Source organism: Phragmites australis, chromosome 1 (assembly GCF_958298935.1).
Source record: "Phragmites australis chromosome 1, lpPhrAust1.1, whole genome shotgun sequence".
Lineage (NCBI taxonomy): Eukaryota > Viridiplantae > Streptophyta > Magnoliopsida > Poales > Poaceae > Phragmites > Phragmites australis.
The window spans coordinates 22,176,371-22,198,430 of NC_084921.1; the positions used below are offsets into that span (position 1 = coordinate 22,176,371).

The 22,060-nt window shown below is 42.5% G+C and overlaps 2 protein-coding genes across 3 annotated transcripts; one reads left to right on the forward strand and one right to left on the reverse strand.

Annotated features, from left to right (window-relative positions):
* LOC133912760 (uncharacterized) lies at nt 1-6,007 on the forward strand. Of its 2 annotated transcripts, XR_009908895.1 has the most exons (5): nt 1-1,090; nt 1,946-2,054; nt 3,213-3,348; nt 3,985-4,287; nt 5,249-6,007. XR_009908895.1 is itself a non-coding variant. In XM_062355655.1 (4 exons), exons 1-4 carry the CDS (start codon nt 144-146, stop codon nt 4,101-4,103), a joined length of 1,311 nt encoding a protein of 436 aa, XP_062211639.1. In that variant the 5' UTR covers nt 1-143; the 3' UTR covers nt 4,104-4,548. The 2 variants fall into 2 exon arrangements, 1 of the variants encoding a protein (XP_062211639.1); XM_062355655.1 differs by lacking the exon at nt 5,249-6,007 and having other exon boundaries at nt 3,985-4,548.
* A 1,933-nt stretch (nt 6,008-7,940) lies between these two features.
* On the reverse strand, nt 7,941-19,950 carry LOC133912764 (stress-response A/B barrel domain-containing protein HS1). Its single transcript, XM_062355671.1, has 2 exons — nt 19,616-19,950; nt 7,941-8,359 (listed from the first exon to the last, which is right to left on the reverse strand). Exons 1-2 carry the CDS (start codon nt 19,774-19,776, stop codon nt 8,173-8,175), a joined length of 348 nt encoding a protein of 115 aa, XP_062211655.1. The 5' UTR covers nt 19,777-19,950; the 3' UTR covers nt 7,941-8,172.
* Between the last annotated feature and the right edge of the window lie 2,110 nt (nt 19,951-22,060).

Here is a 22,060-nt window from a genome sequence, read left to right on the forward strand (position 1 = left end):
TTTCTCAAAAAAAAAAGAAAAAAAATGCTGGTTGCAAGCGCGGCAATGGTGGAGATCAAGGACACCACCACGTGCTTTCACTAGCTGACAGTGCCATCCTCCCCGATCTGCCTGCCACTCCGGCGCCCATAGAGAGAGGAGAAATGGCGGCCGCCGCCGCCCAAGCCACCTCGCCAGCTCGCCCCGCATCCCGCTTCCTCTGCCTCCCCACCGCCAAAACCCCAAACCACCCCATCCCCACACGCACCGGGGCTCCCAGCCACCGCGCGCGCCTCCGCTGCCACCTCTCCCACTCCAGTGAGTCCACCCCAACCCGAACCCCAACCCCGACCCTTACCACCTCAGACCCCGACCCCGACGACCCCCTCCGCGTCGCCTTCGCGTGCGGCGGCGCGGGCGCTGGCGGCCGCGTCTATTCGGCCATCGCACTCGCCGACGAGCTCCACGCCTCAGTGCCGTCCTCCCGCTCCCTCATCCTCGGCGCGCCCGCCCCGTCCCTCGAGTCCTCTGCCGCCGCCACGGCCTCCTACCCCTTCGCCCCCGTCCCGCGCTGTCTCCCGCGCGCGCTCGTCGCCGCTGCGCTCCACCTACGCCGCTTCCGCCCCCACGTCCTCGTCGCCACCGGCGGCGCGCCCACGCTGCCGGCCTGCCTCGCCGCACTCCTCCTCGGCCTCCCCTTCGTGATCCAGGACCAGGACGCCGCCCCCGCGCCCGCCACCCGCCTCCTCGCCCCCTTCGCCCGCCGTGTCTTCCTCGCCTTCAACGCCCCCGTGCGCCTCCTCCCCAAACGCAAGTGCGCCGTCTACGGGAACCCCGTCCGCATGTCCATCCGCAAGTGTCGGGTGTCCAAGGTTGAGGCCTTGCCGCGGTTCTTCCCAAGGGCGGGGTTGGTGGCCGAGGAGGGGGCGCAGGTTGTGCTAGTGCTTGGGGGAGCGGAGGGGTCGCCCGAGCTTAATGTCGCGGTGCTCAACATGTATTACGAGATGCTCAGGAAGAGGAAGGATAGGTACATTATATGGCAGACGGGGACAGAGAGTTTCTGCGAGATGGAGAGCCTCGTCAGGGGCCATCGCAGGCTGCTTCTTACCCCGTGAGTTCCCTTCATTCCATTGACCTCCTTTTTATTGCAATTGCAAAGCATGCTGGATGGGATAATTACGTTAACTCTATTGATGCTGTTAGTAGTTTGATGCTTGTGGACAACTACCTGTTATTTGAAGCGTTTTTCCTTTGATGACAAGTACCTACATATCTGATTGTAAATTTATGGAATTCATGAAATTGTTTAGAACTTTAGATGGATAACTGTCCCTAATTCTTGTTCCTCAACTTGATTTTAAGAGCTCTCTTCAGTCCTGTAATTGTTCGTTAGTTTTTCTTCCACCTGTTCAATGTTTGCTAAGTAGCAGTGCTAGTCGGCAGCTCGAGGGTTGGTTTGTGTGCATTTCTCCCTCTTTCTTAGTGATGGAGACAATGAGACAAACTTTTGCATATTCTTAATGGGAGCTAGAAGGACTAGAAGCCATGAGAATCAGTGAACTACTTGGGATGTTGTACTAGAAGGACCATTTGTGGAAGTTCTTTAGAATAGAAAATAGTGATCGCAGTCTTTGTCCTTTGTAAAGCAACCACACAATTCTGTTTGAAAAGTCCAAAGAGCGCAGACTAGCCACGATTCAGTTCTCAAATGATCCAGTAGATTGTATTGCTACATGTAATCCTTTTTTGGCTTTTTAATCTCCATTTTCATATTCTAGGTTGCATTCTAACTTCAACCATCATAATATGAATATGTAATTCTCAGGCATATAATTGCCACTTTTTTTTTTCTACAGAGCAGTTGTTTAATGCTCTATGTACCGGGGCAATTCTGGCACAGTTTAATATGTTCTTGTCTTTCTAGCTTATTGTAATGTACTGATATATGTTATTTCTCCTTATGAAGATTCTTGCATGAACTGGAAATGGCATATGCTGCTGCCGACGTTGTAGTTTCTCAAGCTGGTGCAATGACATGCACTGAGATATTGGTCACTGGAAAACCATCGATTTTGGTATCATACTGTTGACTGGGACTACCTCTCACAATATTACCTGTTACCTTTTTAAAATAATTATGAGCAAGAGAAATTCAAGTTTGTGGTGTGATTTCCATGTAATATGGTTTGATGTTAGCCTATCTGATACTAAGTTTGATGCTTGGTTTGATGTTAGCCTTTTTGATACTAAGTTTGATGCTTGAAATCCCTGAACATTACATATATCAAGTTAATGGTCAGAAGCTGACTCACATAATGAACTTCAGCATCCATCAGTTATTGTTGTGAAACCAGTAGTTGTTCTGCTACTTTCTGATTCTAAAAAACAAGTTTTCTCTGGAATAGTCAACTTTTTTTCTGGTTATGTTATGCGGCAGAAAAATTTCATTGTTGTAAGTGTAGAAGTTACAAGAAGTTAGACATGGCATGAAAATTTCTGATTTTTTTTTTATGCTTATGGATTGTATTGTCTGAGATTGATTATTATTCCTTTGGCATTTTGTAATATTATTAGTAGTTCTTTAACGTTCAGTTCTACTATGAATCAATAATAAGCTGAAATGAAAAAAAAAAGCCCTAACTTTTCGTTGACAACAATATTATACATTTGGTTATTTGAAGCAGTCACATTTCATCATATATTTTTGCTGATTTGTTACTTTGAGGAATGGAATGAGTTGCTCCATCGCCATATCATTTGTCATTACCATAATGCCATTAAAAATGGGGAATAAAATTGTGCATGAAAAAAAAATCAAGGAATGACATCATGATGCTAAATCAGTCAATTTCATAGACCAAAATGCCACATTATTGGTAATATCAATATGTTACATTGAAAATTAAATTCAATCACATAGTACTATACCCGCTGATCTCATATATGAGCTGACTGAAAAGGTCTTCCCATGGTCCATGAAATGCTAATAGTCACTGCCCCACCAAAAGTAGGATTGACTATGGATTCAAGCCACAACCCATGATTTCGTAAAATCTGTACTACTTTCCTTATCTGAATTGAGCAGATTTGAAGGTAATCTAAAACGTCGACTGATAAAATGTCCACTAATTGACTAGTGTGCAAATATCTTTACAGTGGTCGTCCTTTATAAGTATTGGTCTTTTTTACTGAGTTCTGCTGTACAATTTTTTTTAAAGTTTTTTGTCTTTCAGATACCGTTACCAACGATTGTGGATGACCATCAAACGAAAAATGCATATATAATGGCCGATGTCATGGGAGCAAAGGTTATAACTGAAGATGAACTTGATTCTAGTAGTCTCACATCGACAATTGATGAAGTTTTTGGTACGCGGTGTCTGAATTCAGTTTCTCATGCTACTGTCCAACATGGTTGATTATCAAAATTTGCTTGATTATTCTACCACTTACAATATTCCACGAGATCAGAATTGAACATAAAAGATGGGCCCAAAGATTTGCATCTGTATTCAATGGTTTCCCTTTGTAGTTTAATTACCTTCTACTATCATGATGTTCGTTTGCTCATTAAAGATAGTATGTCTATTTACACGGAATGATGTGTTATACTGTGAACATCGTTTGTTCAGTTCCTGCTATCTGGGTAGGTCATCAGTTTCCCTCTTGTGGACTTGTGGTAAACCTTCCATCCTGGACCAATACAAAGTACATCGTATCTTAATAAAAATGTGTAATTGACCATGCAATTGAAATACATCTGACCTGAAAAAAAGCATGAGCATCTAGCCAATAATTGAGATTCATATTGGAATGCCATGATCGGACTATGGCTAATTATTCGACCACTCAATAGATGTTCAAAAATCTTAAGTAGATTGCTGCTACTTTTTACCAAGTGTATGAAACTTGTTCATGTTTTCTCTTCTATTAAGGTGTTCTTTCCTGGCTATCGTCTTCTTTTTTCCTTAAGATTGATATTCCTGAGCCATTTCAATTTTGCAGGTGATGAAAAATTGATGGCAGACATGTCTCAAAAGGCACTAACTGCAGCTCGACCAAATGCTTCAGCTGATATAATTCGCCACATATGTTCCCTGATTGGTTCACCCTACCCAACATGAATCTTATTTTAGACACTACAAAGAGATCTTCATTGTGTGAATGCATTCCCTATTGTCTTTTGAGGAACAGCAGAATGGCATCTCATTCTTGTGGTGGAAACTGAAGATCTAATACCTTTCATGATTGACTTGAATGATGATAGAACTATCTGGGCCCAAAAGAATCAGGAAATGGTGCCTCCAGGTAGCTTTCTCTTGTCTGTGACCTTTATCAATATTCTGTTTCCTTTGCGTAAAGATTTTCCTAAATGAGTGAAGAAGCTGGCCATTTGTCAACTTTATGAAAAGATCTCGATTCCCATTACTTGGAGCCACAATGAATTACGGTATACTCCGATAGTGTTGATTAATGAAAGATCAACTTAAGATCTTTTCACTTTGCATTTGCCTCATTGCAAGAAGTTCTCTAACCCTTATCATTTGAATGGAACAACTATTTTTTGAAGTTATCATTGAGTTAGACTGAGCACAATTAAATGTGGGAAATCTGTTATTTTGAAAGAATAGAATGTTGCGTGAGTTATGCCTGTGGAAAAATCGTTATATCGCATATCACATTTATGTTCCTTGAATTGGTGTTTCTACAGTGCAATCATGTAGACCTTGCTAATTGGCGCAAAAGCATACTTGACAATGTTATACTCATTGATAAATAATAAGTTTGAGCTTGAAGAATCATGATGTTTGCCCTCTTTTTTTTCTTTACTTTTTTTGGGTTCAGAAATGAGCACAGTTACTCGGCCTACCTTGTTGAGCTTTTGCTGTTGATTGAATATTAACTTAAAACAATTTTGTCTTGGTAGATGGCATGAAAGGCCTGATATGTAACTGTTATGTGGTAACATGAAAAATTTCCTATTTTCAGACCTTGTACGTTCCAATACAATAAATCATAAAGGTCAAGAAATTGAACTTCTTGATCATTGTCCTGAGAATATACTCTATAAAGCCACTGTTCAACGGCCAACAGCTCAACAAGGCACCTAAAATTTATCATGCTAAATTTGTAACATATATAGATAAATTCCTCATGGTAGCTCAAACATACTATTATTGATTTATTGCACGGTGCTTAGGCTAAGTATGCATTCATTTTAGCTACTGACTGCCCGAGCCAGAAAATTTACGAAGGAACTGTTTTGCAGCAACATGATCTGTGGATGTAAAATGTGATCCATGGTTATTCAACAGTAAACCATTTGACAGTGTCGTGGACATACATAAGATGGCGAAACAATATTTCCCTACATTTACTTATGCTCTGGAGAAGTTAACAATGGCCCTGCCCCTCTGATTCAGATGTCTGGTTTAACTTTTCGATGAGATAAATGGTAACTGCAATGCTCTTTGGTCAAGCTTTCCATATATAATAACCATGTTAATGGCATAAAGTGATCTCACTATGTGCAATCATTTGTGTTTCTAACTGTAGTCAAGTGCTTGTAGTTTGTCAGTCTTGATTTTTTATTTATTTTAACCCTTTTTATTCTAATATTTTATTATTGACGCTTGCCAGACTACATTTCTAGTAACTAACCCCCTTGGTCGTGCTAGTCTTTGTGGCATGACAAATGACTACTCACGCCACCTATTAAAAAAGTTCCCTCTGTAACATGACAAAAATATTAGTTCCTGAAAATATAGTATAAGAAGGGGTTAGTATTAAAATATTAGAATAAAAATGATCAAAATAAAAAAATCTCATAAGTCTGTAATGGGTTCCTGTAGGAGCCTTGTAGAATGTAGCTATCAGTGTGCATGCATCGGAATCAGCATCTACGAGTGGAAATATCTGGCGATTTAGTGCTGAAGGCAACTGCAGTTGCTAAATCTTTTCACTGCATGGAACTAGCGCAATTTTTTGTTTACATTGCACATTTTTAGTCGAGGCAAGCTGATTCTTATTTCAATGTTTCACTTTTGATGATTGTATTTGTATGACTGGTCACAACATGTTAACGCATTTTGTTTACCGAGGATTTCCAGATGTCCTATCATTGTTTGGGTTCTTTGGTAGCATCATAAATTCATAAGGCTGTTGCCACTTTTGTGAAAGTCTACAGGAAGTTCTTGGTTCAGTTCTCTGATTTTGTTGAGATTAGAACCACGAAAGTGCTGATTCTTAGATCGATTCAGCGATGTGCTATTGTCTTTCATCGGTTTTCAGATGTTCATGTGCCTGATGCAAAATTTTAATTATTCAGCCGCTAAAATCTGAAGCAGTATATTTGGATTTCTAGTTGCTGAAAAGCAGGAAATATATATATGATGTGGGTCGAATGTCTAAAACCTAGATGCATCTCTAGTCACGTTAAAAATTCAAACTCATAGCGCGGCTGCTATATCTAAATAGACGTATTTTGGGGGGGAAAATGATGTATTTTGCGGCTCACGTAAAAGATGAGGAAGTAGGGAAATGTATTGATTAGTTTCAGTAGTACTGCAAACCTTGTACAAGGAGCGCATTTATGTTTGTGTTTTCATCCTGAAGGGCACAACACGTTCTCAGAAACTTGTTAGTAATTTCGCATCCGGCAGCTTGCAAGTAGGTAGAAACCGTGTGTGTTCATTCTCGTTTTTCTACTTATCTAAGCACCCTCCATGGATTTCCCATCAGCATTTGCACGTGGTTTGTTTCTACCTACTTATCTAACGGCCCTTGTCTGATTTTCTCGTGTCAAATGATTAAGAGTTCGCTCACATTGGACTGTGTACGAAAATGTCTAGAAAATGTTAGTGATTTTCAAAATAAAGTTATTATTTTGGGCTATATTCCATGGTACGTTTTCTTATCTAGTCTTTGGATAAAGAGAGAAGATTAAGCTAAGATTAATTAGCTATGCACGTGAACATGCAGTTAGGAGATGCATTCGGAATTAAATATTCAGAAAAGAACAAAGAAGCACGGCAGAGGCATTGCTTGGTGTGAGCAGCAGTTATGGTTATCTCGACATGTTTTTGCACGTGAATCGAGATGATTCTCAATTACCACCTCTGTTGTCTTTTATTTATCGTTCAGAAATCAATATGGTCCCTAATAAATATATTTAACTATTATTTTTAACAACTGCCTTTTAGTAAAAGTTAATAAAAATTAGATAATATTAAAATATTTTTCATGATAAATTTATTATATCATTTTCACGCGTTAAATCCTAATAATTTTGTGTATATTAATGATCAAGTTACTAAGATTTAACTGCACATTTTAAAATAATATTTATTTAAGAACCAAGGTGGTAATAAAATTAATGGTAGTTGCTCCGACGACGACGAGTGATGTGCAAAGGCGTCCCTTGCAAGTGTACAGTACCTCCAAATGGGTCGTGTCCCCTAGTTGCACCCTTTGAACAAGTACAAGTAGCTGGGGTGCTTCGGCCATTCGAGTAAATCGAGGTCACGGAACACAGTGTATTCTCTCGTCCACCAGATTGCTATAGGATAATACGCTGCTGTAGCGCATTGCTCTATAGTGTTTGATAGTTCTGCTATTCCTGAGAATATCCAAGGTCATCATCAAGCGTGCACTTAACGGTGACGGTTTCATTGTATCTCGAGAGGCTACTTATTGATAACCTCTGGTGGGAGCAAATAAGCTTCAAAGAAAACATCTCCACAGCTTACCACTTATCAGCGACGGTTTCATTATATCTTGAGAGGCTATTTATTGGTAACCTAGAACACACCCGGTGGGGACAAATAAGCCTTAAGAAAAATGTCTCCACGACGAAGCCGCTATTTGCAACTATGAGTCATCTCCAACAACAAAATTCTTCAACAGAAAATAATGTCCCTTAGAAGAGACAAACATTCACTCCTTCTATAAGAGCATATGGATGGACAGAAAAGCATTACTTTAGAAACATAATTCTAGTACGTACAAAGACGTTCAAAGTTATTACAAACTGCAATTACACAAACTCAAATTTCATTCTCAACCGGGAAAACAAGCCGAACTAATTTATTTAGCACAATTTATATATTGTAGAGCCGAGAATAAAATTCTCCAACAAACAGTTTGAAGTATTGTTGACAGAGAAAAACTCTGAGGCTCTAACTGAGCTAGCCATTAGTTAATAACAGTTGGCTTGTAGTCGATTATGAGGGTCTTCTCTAATGCAGCCAAGAACTGATCTGCAAATTTAGCATGTTCTGGGTGTTCAATGTACTCCTTTATTCCTTCTGTGCTTTCAAATGTGGACTCAAAGACATGCGTGAACCCTTGATGCATGTTCTCTATGCTCACATCAGTTCCCCTACAAATCGAAGGGAGCACATAAGGAACCTGACAGTTTGAAACAATTGAGTAGCAACTTTGCATCAGATAAATAATAGAACTCCTAAAACTTTCTGATTGTCCCACGTGATCATGCGGATGCACTTAAAATTGCTAGGATTTGACAAATGATACACTCAAGATTGCTAGGATTTGACAAATTGAAAGAAGATAAGTTTTTTTTAAGTGACGATGAATATTGCATAATTACCATATTCAGACACCCCAAAGTTTCTCGTAATTCTCGAGGCATATGTTTATCTCTAGGATGAAAATTCCTGGATGAAAACAAACTACCCGAAAGTACCTAGGTATCCCGTAAACTTAAATGTTTATCTCCAAAAAAGGAAAGAAGACTCTGAAAGATGTACGACACCCCTATATATATACAGAGCCAAGAGTCCCTGCATAGGACAAGAGATAAGAGCCATTAGAAGTCGCTCAAACCTTTCGATAGGGCAGAAGACGCCCAAAGGCGAGCAAGAAAGTCATCAACTAGGTTTAGATTCATCTAGGCTAGACACATGTCACTTATAACAGGTTCAGATCAATACAAGACAAACATGATGTATGATTGTTATCCTTAAAGAGACTTAAACCTGTATAAAATCTCACGTGTGTTCTTTAAAGCTTATTTGCTCGTTAGATCGTCTACTTGAAGCATCTCCTACCTCTTCAACAAGTTCGTTAGATCGACGGCTCACAAATTGTTAACAGTTGACGCCATCCATGGGGATCATGATAATAGACGTTGAAGAGTCTACACATAACATATCGTCGACGTCACCCAAGCCTTCACTGAGAACTGGTTTTTCGATTGAGGGGTTCTACGACAACTTTCCCCTCTTCCTGGCAAGCCGGTGATTGATTGGGTGAACTTCAACGATGAACTTTCCAGTGACGATTCAAGCGATGAGGTAAGTCGATTGATGGATCAATACGCTAAAGATTGAACCACTCGGCTGCCAAGATAATTATGAATGTCTGATTCATAGCAAGTCAGAATGAATCCCCGCAGCTTATGACAACATGGATTGTCAAGACACCAACTCGGAGCAATCCGATGAAAACTCCATGATGGGTTTGGACACTTTCTCTAGCGAAGGTTACCATCGAGAAGTTTTCGCTATCAGAGACGGGAGTGACGATCTAGGTAATCATGACAATGACCCTACAAACGAACAAGGTCCTCCAGCTCCGAGTACGGGCGATGATCAATACCAAATGAGCAAACCGCCCAGATCCTTAATGGAGCACCGGTCTTATCGTCTCTCGACCATCAGCAAGGGGCTGAACACTTTAGATATGCAATCGCTAAGAGGATCCTTCTTCTATAAGAGACACCCATGCGTCCTCCGACCACAGATCTGGTAACCCCAACCGGTAAGGATTGGATGAACTCGACGATTAACTGAACGAAAGAGATCATCATCCAGACCGATAACTCTCATATGGCCTTGGCCGGAAATAATGCTAATCGAGACAAACCACGCAATCCCCCGTCACGAGACGGATTGGACTCGGAGAGGCATAACCCCCAGAACAAAGCTTCCTAGGATGACAATCGAGCGAATAACCGCTGTCGAGCCTCGTCAATCAAAGGTCATCCGATCAGTGATATGTGCTAGGTCATCGTTAAACGACGAAGGCGCCCGAGGGCGTCTGAAGGGGCTTCGTCTACCCCTCAGCAATCTAATCGGGGGACATCCCGACATCGATCATATCATGACAGATCTCCGATCCCTGTGGGAAAAACTCCCGAGATTGCTGGAACCAAATAGGGTGCCATCAACGGATGTATGACTTTCTCTCCAAATCTACGAAACGCAAGCTAGCCGGCAAGGTCCGCCTCGGGATAATCAAGAAATATAATGGAAGCACAAACCCGTTGAGTTTCTCCAGATTTATACAACGGCTATCTATGCAACTGGTGGGGACAAGAAAGTAATGGCGAACTACCACCCTACCGCCCTTGAAGGGGCGGCCAGGACATGGTTGACCAACCTATCGTCGAGAATAATCTACTCGTGGGAGCAGCTTTGTAATGTATTCCGAGCCAACTTTTAGGGTACACACATTCACCCCATCATGAAAAACGATCTATACCGTTACGAGCAGATAGGAAACGAAACCTTGCGCGAATTCATACACCACTTCAGCAATATCCAAAACATCCCCAATGTCAGCGACTACAACGTCATATAAGCATTCACTTGGGGGGTCAAGGGCCGAAGATGCGTTGAATACATTGCCATCCAGGAGCTTGAGACAATCAAGGAGCTCATTAAAATCATCGATGAGTCCACCAAGGCTAAAGACGTGCTTCTCTTCGTCAAGGAGAAGACTCGAAGCATCAAACACCCTCAACCCTGGCTTGAGGGTGACAGGGTCAAGGCTAAGAGTAAGAAGAACATCAAGGGAGGGAGGTAAGGGTAAAAGAAATAATTATGAGAAAGTATAAGCAGATCTGCCTAACACTCGTCCCGACAAGCGTCTCGGTTCTTCTCGAGGCAAGAGCTCTACACAAGGCTCCGGCGAACGCGACAGTAAGCCTTGGTGTGACCTCCACCAGACTAACAACTACAGTCTCCACGAGTGTCACCTCAGGAAGAAGATGGTCAAAGCAGAGGTTGAGAAAATGGTCAAAGGAAAGAAGACTCAGGTCGCGACCAAGAGTAGGGGTTCCAACTTTAGCGGTAGTGAGAACGACATAGATCCGATATCTTTTCAACCAAACGAGAGGACGATCGACCACATGTTCGGTGGTTCTGCATCCTACAAGTCCAAAAGGCAGTACAAGACGGTGGTGTGAAGATCCCAAGACCCAAAGGAGTCATCACCATCCGGGGCTGCTCAAAGATAGGCCTACGCTATGACAAACAGAGTCTGGACATGGCCACGCAACATCAACCTGACAAGGAGAAAAAAACTCGAGGTCTAAGACCGTTGTAAAGTCTCACAGTGAAGTCAAAGCACTTCCTCTGGACACAGAGGAGCCATCCAAGACTGTTCATATTGGTTCCAATCTAGATCCCAAATAGGAATTCGCACTCATCATCTTCCTCCGGGCAAATGCTAACGAATTCACCTGGCAACCGTCAGACATGCTCGGGATCCCCAGGGAGGTGATTGAGCACAAACTAGCTATCTGGCCCAACGTAAAGCCAGTTAAGCAGAAACTCTGACAGTTCACACCCGACCAGAAAGAAGCCATTAAAGAAGAAATCGAAAGGCTCACCAAGACGAGTTTTATTCGGGAGGTGGATCACCCCGAGTGGCTCGCAAACCCCGTCATGGTTAAAAATCAAACGGCAAATGACGAATGTGTGTTGACTTCACCGATCTCAACAAAGCCTACCTTAAGGACGTTTTTCCTTAGCCACGAATAGACCAGATAGTTGACTCCACCTCTGGTTACACTATCTAAGCCTTCTCGATGCCTACTCTGGTTATCACCAGATTAGCATGCATTCGGAAGATGAGGAAAATACCTCCTTTAGTGTTGTTTGGAGTTTATTGCTATGTTAAGATGCCATTCAGATTGAAGAATGCCGGTACCACATACCAACAGGGAATGCAGATAACACTTCATGATCAGATCGACCAGAATATCGAGGCATACGTCGACGATCTCATCGTCAAAATAAAAAATAAGGAAGATCTCATCTCCGATCTACAAGAAATGTTTAACAACCTGCGCAAGAATCAAGTCATGTTGAACCCAAAGAAGTGCACGTTTGAAGTCGATGCGGGGAAACTACTCAGGGTTACCTGATGTCCTATCGGGAATCTAAATCAATCCCTAGAAGATCAAAGCTATTGAAGAGATGCAACCACCAAGATCAATACGAGAAGTTCAAATACTAACTGGATGTATGGCAGTCCATACCCGTTTTATTTCCTAGCTCGGAGATCGAGGGCTTCCCTTCTTCAAGCTAGTAAGATAGCATGAAAAATTTGAATAGTCAAAAGAGGTAGATGAAGCATTCAAAAATTTGAAGAGGTCTTTCTTCCCCCCTATGATAATCGCTCCTAACCCTAATGAAGATCTGCTCTTATACATCATGACCAGATCACGTGCTGTAAGTGGGGTATTGGTGGTGGAAAGAGAAGCGCAAGACTAACGAGACAAAAACCAGCGACCGATGTACTACATCGGTGAAGTGCTCCACGTTCCTAAAGAGCGCTATCCGTGGGTGTAGAAACTACTATATGCTGTACTAATGGCCTCTCGCAAATTGCTACTTTACTTCTAGGCTCATAAGATTACTGTACCATCAATATTCCCACTTGGCAAGATCTTGCACAACAGAGATGCAATCGATCGAATCGCCAAGTGGTCCATTGAACTCAGAGAATTCAACGTCCATTTCATACCTTGAACAGCAATCAAATCGCAAGTACTTGCCGACTTCGTGGCCGAATGGATAGAACCTGATCAACAACAGGATGACTGCGGTAACTTATCGGATGTAAGGACTCTATTTTTCAAAAGATCACTCACACAAGGCTTCAAGCCTACAGTACGCTTTGCAGATCAATTTTTCAGCCATGAATAACGTAGTTAAATGATTGAGTGAAGCATACAGGATCAGGCGCCTACATATGAAAGGGGATTCAAAGTTGGCGGTAAAGCAACTTAGCAAGGAGTATCAAACCTCATATAAGACCATAACAAACTACCTCGTAGAGGTAACGAAGCTCGAAACGAAATTCGTCGGACTCGAGGTCAAGTATATCCCAAGGAAGGACAACTCCCTTATTAATAGTCTTACCTACCTAGCATACTCACGATCTCCAGGACAACCTGTGATTTTCTAAGAGAAACTCTTGAAGCCGTATCTAAAATCGTCTGAGGACACAGCCGAAGGAGTGGTAGTCTATGAGACCTATTGTGAGGGATCGATGACGTCCTAAAAGGGGAGGAGTGAATTAGGACACTTAAAACTATTTCGGCTCCAAAAATAACACAAGATAAACCTATATTGATTTCTATTTAAATGTGCTCTAGGTTTATCTGGTGTATCTACTCTACCGATCAAAACGCTTACAACCTATCTAAGAAGGTAAATTGCAAGTAAGTAAATGCGAAAACGTAAATAAGGTAGAGAGAGCAAACCCGGCACAAGGATTTTTCCCGTGGCGTCTATGGCATGAATGCCACCCATAGTCCACGTTAGAACTCCACAAAGGATATGCTCCCGATCGGCACCCGGTAACGGCCTTTGAGCCACTTAGTCATAAAGACAAGACGTCCACCTAGATGAGTCACTAAGCCACCAAGGCAAGGTCTCACCACTAGCCTCTTTTCTGGTTCCTCACCGCCGTGATCACTTCGGAGCTTGAGCCATAAAGGCAAGGGTCTCTGCATCCCCGAACAATCGCCTTGCCGCCACTCCACACCAAGTCATAGGATAAACAAGCTTACCGACGAGTCACCAAAACTCTAAGGTGCCAGCGTACCAAGAGGTACACTGTTGGATCACTCCTTGATCCACTCTCTAGGCAGCAATCAACTAGCAACTTACTATCTAGGCTTATAAGCACTAATCGCTCACTAATCTTGTGCTTAATCGCTTTGGATTATCACTTTAAACACTTTAGTGACTTGGATGTCGGCTCAGGTGTATATGAACTTCTCTGAACTCCAGCACACTCTCACCGGATCATCCGGTGAGTACTTCCTTAGGAACTAGCCGTTGGAACCCCACTCAAACCTCTGTGAACACCAGATACTCCGGTGTATACTCCATCTTCATTACCGAACTTTCCGGTGAGTATACCTTAGCCATCCGAGCTAACGTCTTCTATGTGTAAATTGCTCCGGTGCACATCACTTAATCACCAGACCATCCGGTGCGTTATCCTCAATCAGCCGAGCCAATGCAACCCTCTCTGAAAAATATGCTCTGATGTACAAATCTTCAGAGCACCGAAACTTCCGGTGAGGTCAATGCATTCTCCCCTTTGTCAACAATGCTCTGGTGCATTCCTCCTGTGTGTTCAAATCAATTACCGGACTATCCGTTGGTGTCTTCTTCTTCTTCGTCTTTGCACTGTTCATTGTCCGGTGTATTGTCCGGTGCACTTCTCTTCATCACCGGACCTTCCAGCGTGTTGACATTCGATCTTCAACAGCTGCAACCTTCTCTGGTGGAAATACTCCGGTGTGTATCCTGCTCTGAGCATCGGATCATCCGGTGAGGTTAAATGCCTCTGAACACAATACTCCAATGTGTTCAACCATATGAACACCGGACCATCCGGTGGAGTCATTTCTCCTGTGACTTTTTCCAATGCAACCAAATTTTATTCTAGCTTCGGTGGCTTCTTCATGTATTGCATCCATGAGACTTACTAACATATATTCTCGACAAACATGTTAGTCCCAATGACTATGTTATCATTAATCACCAAAATCACAATCATAGTCTAATAAGGCCATTTTCGACCAACTCGAGGGCTCGCCAGGAACAGATGCCCCAAAAGGAGTCATGGGGGAACTCGTGGCTCAACTCAAAAGCAAAGTTTCGTGGATAGGCCCAATCTGCAAGTACCTTCAAGATCGAGTTATACCTGAGGGTGATGCACTAACCGAGCATATTTTCCGTTGATCCAAGATGTATATTTTCATAGAATACTCATGAAATGCATCACTCAAAAGTAGGGTAAAGAACTACTCGAGAAAATCCATGGAGGGGTATGTGGAGCTCATGCTTCTTTCCGAACCCTAGTTGGAAAGGTATTCAGATAACATTTCTGTTGGCCCATGATGCGAGCAACTTAGTAAAAAAATTATATGATGTCAATTTCATAGCAGACGAGTACATCAATCCGCTCAGGCCCTACAGACAATCCTATTATCGTGGTCATTCGTGACTTGGTGGCTGGATAGTCTAAGGCTCTTCCTGGTAGCGTCCAGAGGTTTCAAGTTCCTATTCGTCACAATTGATACTTTCACTTCGATGGCCATCAAGAAGTTTATCATGAAAAACGTTATGACAAGGTTTGACGTCCCGAGTAGTATCATCATCGACAACGGCACTCAGTTCTCCAGCACGGCGTTCATCGATTACTGTGAAGAACTAGACACTACAGCTTGCTTCGCGTTCATGGCACATCCACAAAGTAATGGATAAGTCGAGCGCGCAAATGGTCTAATCCTTCAAGGAATCAAGACCCACATCTTCAATCGCTTATCTATCTACGCTAAAGTCTAGGATTTTAAGCTGCCTAACATATTCTGAGCACTTCGAACGACATCCAGTAGGACGACAGGTGAAACGCGTTTCTTCCTAGTCTATGGGCCGAAGCAATACTGCCCTGTGAATTAAAGATCAAATCTCCCTGAGTCAAACTGCACGTCGACAAGGATGAAATCCTGAGAAGATAGGATAACATCAATGTTCTCGAGAAAAAAGGACACAAGTATTGATAGGATAACCTCAATATTCTCGAGAAGATAGGATAACCTCAATGTTCTCGAGAAGATAGGATAACCTCAACGGAGACGCTATCGGACACCTCCCTTTTCTCCACATCAGCCACCACATCTTCTTTCTTTATTTCCAGCTCCAAAAGGTTCCAGTCCACCTCATCTTGCCATCTTTAACAAGGATGCTATGAGCCGTTGTCGTCTCTTCAGTCTCCTCATCGAAGGAGAGGTCGATAACCTCCACCACTAACCAGATTCGATGGGAGACAACGGTGGGGTAACGGGTGAGTACTCGAGGAAAGATGGAGAATAATCAGGAGAAGAAGGTATGTATTCAGACGAAGGAGGAGGTTCCATTATTGGATTCAGGTTTAATGTAGCCAAACTCCAGCACATGATTGTTTATATAGGCCAACGGATCAAGAGATACATCGCTTCATCTCTCAAACATTAATTCTAGGTGTGGCCACATTATGAGTTACGGACGCTGTCGGTGGATGAACACCGCAAGCGGGGATCCTGATGGACCCCTTTGAGATTCGGCCAGAGGTCTGATTCTGGATCTACCTCGTACGTGGATTTAATGCGAATATATGAGATCTAGGCGGGATGAATGATCGTCGGCTAGTGAGAATAAATGCTCAAGGGATTTTAGACAGGTTCGGGTCGCACGGAGCGTAATACCCTACTCCTGTGTGTATGATGTGCTATTAATACTCTTGGAATGCCTTTCTCTGGATCTCTGTGTTACAAGGTTTTTTGTCTAAGTCTTGAGCTTCGATCTTGCTTCTTGCTTGTTGAACCTCTGCTCAGCTTGGCTTCTAAGACTTGTTCGTCGAGCTCTCTCCAGCCTTCAGCTATGTGCTAGAGCTTGTTTTTCTACGGAGTGCACCCCCTTTTTTATCCTATCGGGGGAGGCTCGGTGTGCCCAGAACAGGGGCACAAGTTCCCACGAGCCATAAATGGAAAGCAACCATCATAGGGCCACAGTTTGATGTTACAGGGGTTAAAAATGCGTCTCCGGCCGGTCTCGTCGCCCATTACGCCGAACTTTAGCAGGTGCAGGGGAGGGGCCCACCGGACAGCTGCCGAACTACCCCGCATGCTCGCCTGGTCAGAACAGATCTGACACAGCAGGGGGCAGGCGATACGCCTCGAGCTTAGCGACGATATCTCCAAGCCGTTTCCCTTATGGGCCCCGCAAGGTGACGTGCGATGGGACCCGTCGCATTAAATGTCCCCACGCCTTCCTGCTAGGCGGTGGCAGGGACTGACGTACTCAATACGACAGGCGTGGGGGAGTGGTTGGAAGTGACAGGCCACGCTCCCTCTTAAATGCAGCATCGGACCTCCCACCAATTAACGCCTCACCGTTGAGCCCTTGTGGGGTCCATCGGCAAGGGGCTTCTCAGATCCTCGGGGAACTCTGGGTACTCGAGGGCCACTGTTCATGGCCCCGAGCGCCCTCTCCCGGATATGTCTCTTCTCAGATCCTCGGGGAACTCCAGGTACTCGGGGACCACTGTTCATGACCCTGAGCACCCCTCCCGGAACTGGCTCTTCTCGGGTCCTCGGGGAACTCCGGGTACTCGAGGACCACTGTTCATGGCCCCGAGCACCCCTCCCGAAACTGGCTCTTCTCGGGTCCTCGGGGAACTCCGGGTACTCGGGGACCACTGTTTATGGCCCCGAGCACCCCTCCCGAAACTGGCTCTTCACGGCCCTCGGGGAGGTGGTCTCCGAGGGATGACGCCACATGGCAGTCTGCTGTCCTAGCCTCAGGACTCGGGGACCCCTGGTTCCCATGTCACCGACAGATGACCAAGCACGCGGTCATCGAGGCTACGTCTTTTTAGCTAGCTCGCACAGACAAAGAGGTGGTCACCAGCGCAACTGTTTATCCACTGGATTTTTCAGTGCACGGAGTACAATCAACAAGACAGTACAACAACCCTTATGTGCTTGTGACAGAGAATCCTTTGACCACTACCCAAAATTTCTGCTGCGACAGCTCAACTTCTAAACCTAGCTAGCAATGAGTCTTATCTCCCTCATACCTTTGCAAGGATGGAATGATATTTACGGGCCGATTAGAAAATCTATCCAGATAGAACACCTTCTCACTTGAGAACTCAAAGGCATTCAGAATCCCGAGTAGGTGATCTGAGAACCTGGAGAACTCAATAAGATGCTTCACCCTAATCGGGGATCCGAATCTTTCTTGATGACATGGTCGGACAAAACATTTATCCTTGTTGGCCATGTATTTGATCCATCGAAACCTCATTTCATGTATTGATAGGGACTTGACGATGAATATTGGATAATTACCATATCCTGGTGTTCCAAGGTTTTTTTGCAATTCTTAGGGCACGTCTGTATCTCTAGGAATGAGATTTCTGGATGAAAGAAAAATACTCGTAAGTACTCAAAGTATCTCGTAAATATGAAGGTTTATCTCCAAAAATAGGAAAGAACACTCCAGAGGACATACGATATCCCCATATATATACAGAGCTTGGGCCCCTAGGACAAGAGACAAGAGCCATTAGAAGTCGAAGAAGTCGTTCAACCCTTTCGATAGGCTAGAAGACATCTGAAGCCGAGCAAGGAAGTCATTGAGTAGATTTATTGCCTGTTTGTTTCGGGCTGTTTCTGGCTTCTGGCTTCTGCTTCTATCAGAAGCCTAGAATCCAAAAGTCTAAACAAACATGTTTGCTGAAAAGTGGCTTCTAGAGAAGTCAGAAGTCTGCTTCTGAGGAAATGAACTAGAAGCTGAGATGCTAGCTGAGAGTAACTTTTCTGAGAAGTAGTGTGCTGAAAAGCCAAAAAATTGTTATAAAATCCAACAGCTAAAATTCAAAAACAGTTTTTCAAAAAAAGCTAAAAACACAGCTTTTCAGAGAAGCCAGAAGCAGAAATCCAAACAAACAGACTCTTAGCTCTATCTATACTAGACACATACCTCTTCTAACAGACACAGATAAATTCAAGACAAACATGACGTATTATTGTTATCCTTAAAGAGATCCGAACCTATATAAAACCTCTATGTGTTCTCATATAATTCATCTAATCAAAGCATACACTACCTCTTTAACAAATTCATTAGATCAACGATTAACTCGTCGTTGACAGAAAGAATTATTTAAATTGGCAAATGTGAGTTCTCGTAATATTACAAAGCTTGGTATGATCTCATTATTGTTCTTGTTGCACAACATATAAATCATTGATTCTCTTGGGAACAGCGAAGACATCACAAGTCTAGAGCATCTGATGTGTCCTAACAGGACAGCACAAGCCGTGTAGAAGTTATGCTATTTGTCGCCCTGTTCATAAACTGGAAAGAAAAATGAAGTCCGAAAAAATTGTAAACCAATGTAACATAGAAATGTCTCACAATAGCATTGCAGAACCTAAGTCCACAACTGAACCAATAGCTGTTTCTGATCAACACTAGGGATATCATGCTCTGTACCATTCTGTTTGTATTCTGACTTCCTCAATATTCTCAAAATTTACGTCTAATAAAAAAGAAATGGAGTGAGTACCGAGTAGTAACGTAGGGCATGTCAGTTTGACTCTGTTACTAGCTTGAAACAGCACTCGATCTCTGGATCCAAGAAAGCTACGACAAATCATAAGGCTACCAGGCACCCAATTCGTCGAGCACCTGGCGGGCGTCGCCATTTTGCCACCAACAGGCAGGCTAGCGCACAGAGGGCTGCCAGGCATGCGCGACAATCGGTAAGGAATACTAACATCGAGATCTAGCGGGTAGGTGGGTGGGGAATGTACCAGTGGAAGGCCTTCATGGAGGGGACGACATCGACGAGGGCGGCGTAGCCGCGGATGAGCTGGTCCAGGCGCTCCGGCGTCACCTCATCCTTGAACTTGGCCAGTAGGACGTGCTTCACCACCCCGCCGCCGCCAGCCGCCACTGCTGCCTCCGACGCCATCGTTCCCCTCTCCTCTCCTCTGTTTGGTAGCAGTAGTAGGTCTACTCGTTTTGCTCAACTTCTCAGCAACCGCTTTATTATACAGAGTGACAACTGTACGAGTTGACAAATTACGGGAGGATCGTGGCCATGCACTCTTGCGGTCCGCGAGGCGAATCAAACAATGCCTTTGTGGATCACGACTCACAAGGTTGTTGGTTAGACGATCGCAAGATAATGGGACGGCCCTGGGCGGATCTGGTTCCACCCAAAATTTGTGGTCATATTGATCAGGCTCCGACTATTTTTTAGTCTATTGAAAACATAGAGTTTTTCACTCAATTAATATGGCTGTTGGATGAAGATCTAACGCTCAGATTTGTTTGTAGTCATATTCTATATTTGTTGATTTATCGGACTCGCCCACAGGATCCGTTAAAGCACTAACGTCTCTAACAGGCGCGCGAGACAGACTAAAACAGACCAGTTAAAGTGTTACTGGACTTTGACTAGGTCAAAAAAGACAATTGTTCTGAGTTTAGTTGTAATATGTATTTATCATATTCACTAACTGAATCCGTTAAAACATACTTTGATTGGGCCGAAAATAGACAAAATTGTTCTGGGTCTTAGACAAAGTTGTGGGTCAACTGAAATGCAGATTTGACAGTTTAAACAGAGATTTTTGGATTGAGATTAGATTTTTTGACTCAGATCAGATTTTGGGCTCCAAAAAATGTTTGCCAAAGATCAGATTTCACTTGAAAAATTGAATCCTATCAGATTTTTTGGAGCAGAACAATTTCCACTTGAAAACTTAAGCAAACTGACTAAACTTTAATATTAGAAAACCGTGCTGGTAGTAACTAAACAGAGGATTTGAATACCTATGTCACAAATAGCACAGACCAACTATGCTAACATAGTTTTTATCTAAAACAACTATGCTAGCATACAAGGTTGGCCCGTTTTGGTCTTCATTTTCTCATAAGAATTTTAGTATAAACCATTAAACATAAGGCAACTAACAGTCAACAGCGCAGACCACACAAACAAGTTGAAAAAAAATCATTTAATTAAAGGTCAAATAATCTAAGGTAATTTAAATGAAATAGAAATATTGCCAATTGACAAATGAAACAAGTCTAATATGAATAAAATAGACTTGTTTGCAGTTGAGGGCTTCTGAAAGAATAAATGAACATGCAGAGAACTAAATAGAATGGATTATATAGTAGATAATATGTTCATATTAAAACACATAGTAGATAATTTAATTTTACAGAATTTAAAGAGGTTCAACATAAACTAGATATCAAATAATATAAAGTTCTAATTCCATAAACTACATAATTTAAGATAACTAGATAACTTTACAGGGTCCTCTGCAACATCATCAACCATCAGCGACAAGCCTAGTTGACATGCCTGATAGTCATCTCAAGGCCCTCGCCATAAAACTGATGGTAGATGTTGAGATTGAGCATATGGTTGAAATACACCGTATCACAAGGCTCTTCATGGTTGGTAGCTCATTGACAAAGAACAAATGGCAATGTAGATAATTAGCATCCGCAGAAGTCTGACAGAGAACAAAGCATCTGCTTCTCCTTAAATCAAACGTGATGTTGAAGTTGTAGTTGTGGCCATAGCAAAATAAACAACAGCAACAACAATCATCCACCTGTTTGGATGAACTTGATTGCTAATAATAGAAAGAAGACAGTACTAAGGTTTCTTCAATAAGGCCAATGTAGTGAGCCACCAAATGGCTCACCCTAGTGCGCCTCGAACCATCCAGAAGACCACCATACATCTTACTATAAAATATGCGTAATGATTAAGATAGATTAAAACAATGACTATAAAGCAGATGGTGGCAGAATACATAAACTTACAGTATGCATATATTCAACTTACAATACTAAATTACCAAAATTAGACTGTAATATCATAATGTACATAATGTCTATCAGTGCAACAATTTATATCAACAACATTACATAAGCAAAATAGCAGCATTTAAGCAATTGATAAGCAAATTTGAAATAAACATAAGGGAAAATCAATTTAAGTGCTCTCATTACAACTATATACTACAGATGAACAAATGTGTTTATATAGGAAACATATACAGAGTAGCTTTTACAACATATGAGGCAACTTGAACAGAAAATGAAACAATCTATCAAAGCATCAGTATCAAAAAAAGATGTAAAGTTGATGCAAAAATCATTTCAGATTTTTCAAGTAACAACCAAAATACATAAACACCTATATACTTCTAGTCATCTCAATAACAGGT

Bases quoted from the DNA above. Each gene is read 5' to 3' on its own strand.
- LOC133912760 (XM_062355655.1), top strand. From the start codon at position 144: ATGGCGGCCGCCGCCGCCCAAGCCACCTCGCCAGCTCGCCCCGCATCC. The intron at 2,055-3,212 runs GTATCATACTGT...TTTGTCTTTCAG, and splicing joins CTGGAAAACCATCGATTTTG to ATACCGTTACCAACGATTGT. The intron at 3,349-3,984 runs GTACGCGGTGTC...TCAATTTTGCAG, and splicing joins GACAATTGATGAAGTTTTTG to GTGATGAAAAATTGATGGCA.
- LOC133912764 (XM_062355671.1), bottom strand. From the start codon at position 19,776: ATGGCGTCGGAGGCAGCAGTGGCGGCTGGCGGCGGCGGGGTGGTGAAG. The intron at 8,360-19,615 runs GTACATTCCCCA...TTCGATTTGTAG, and splicing joins TCCATGAAGGCCTTCCACTG to GGGAACTGATGTGAGCATAG.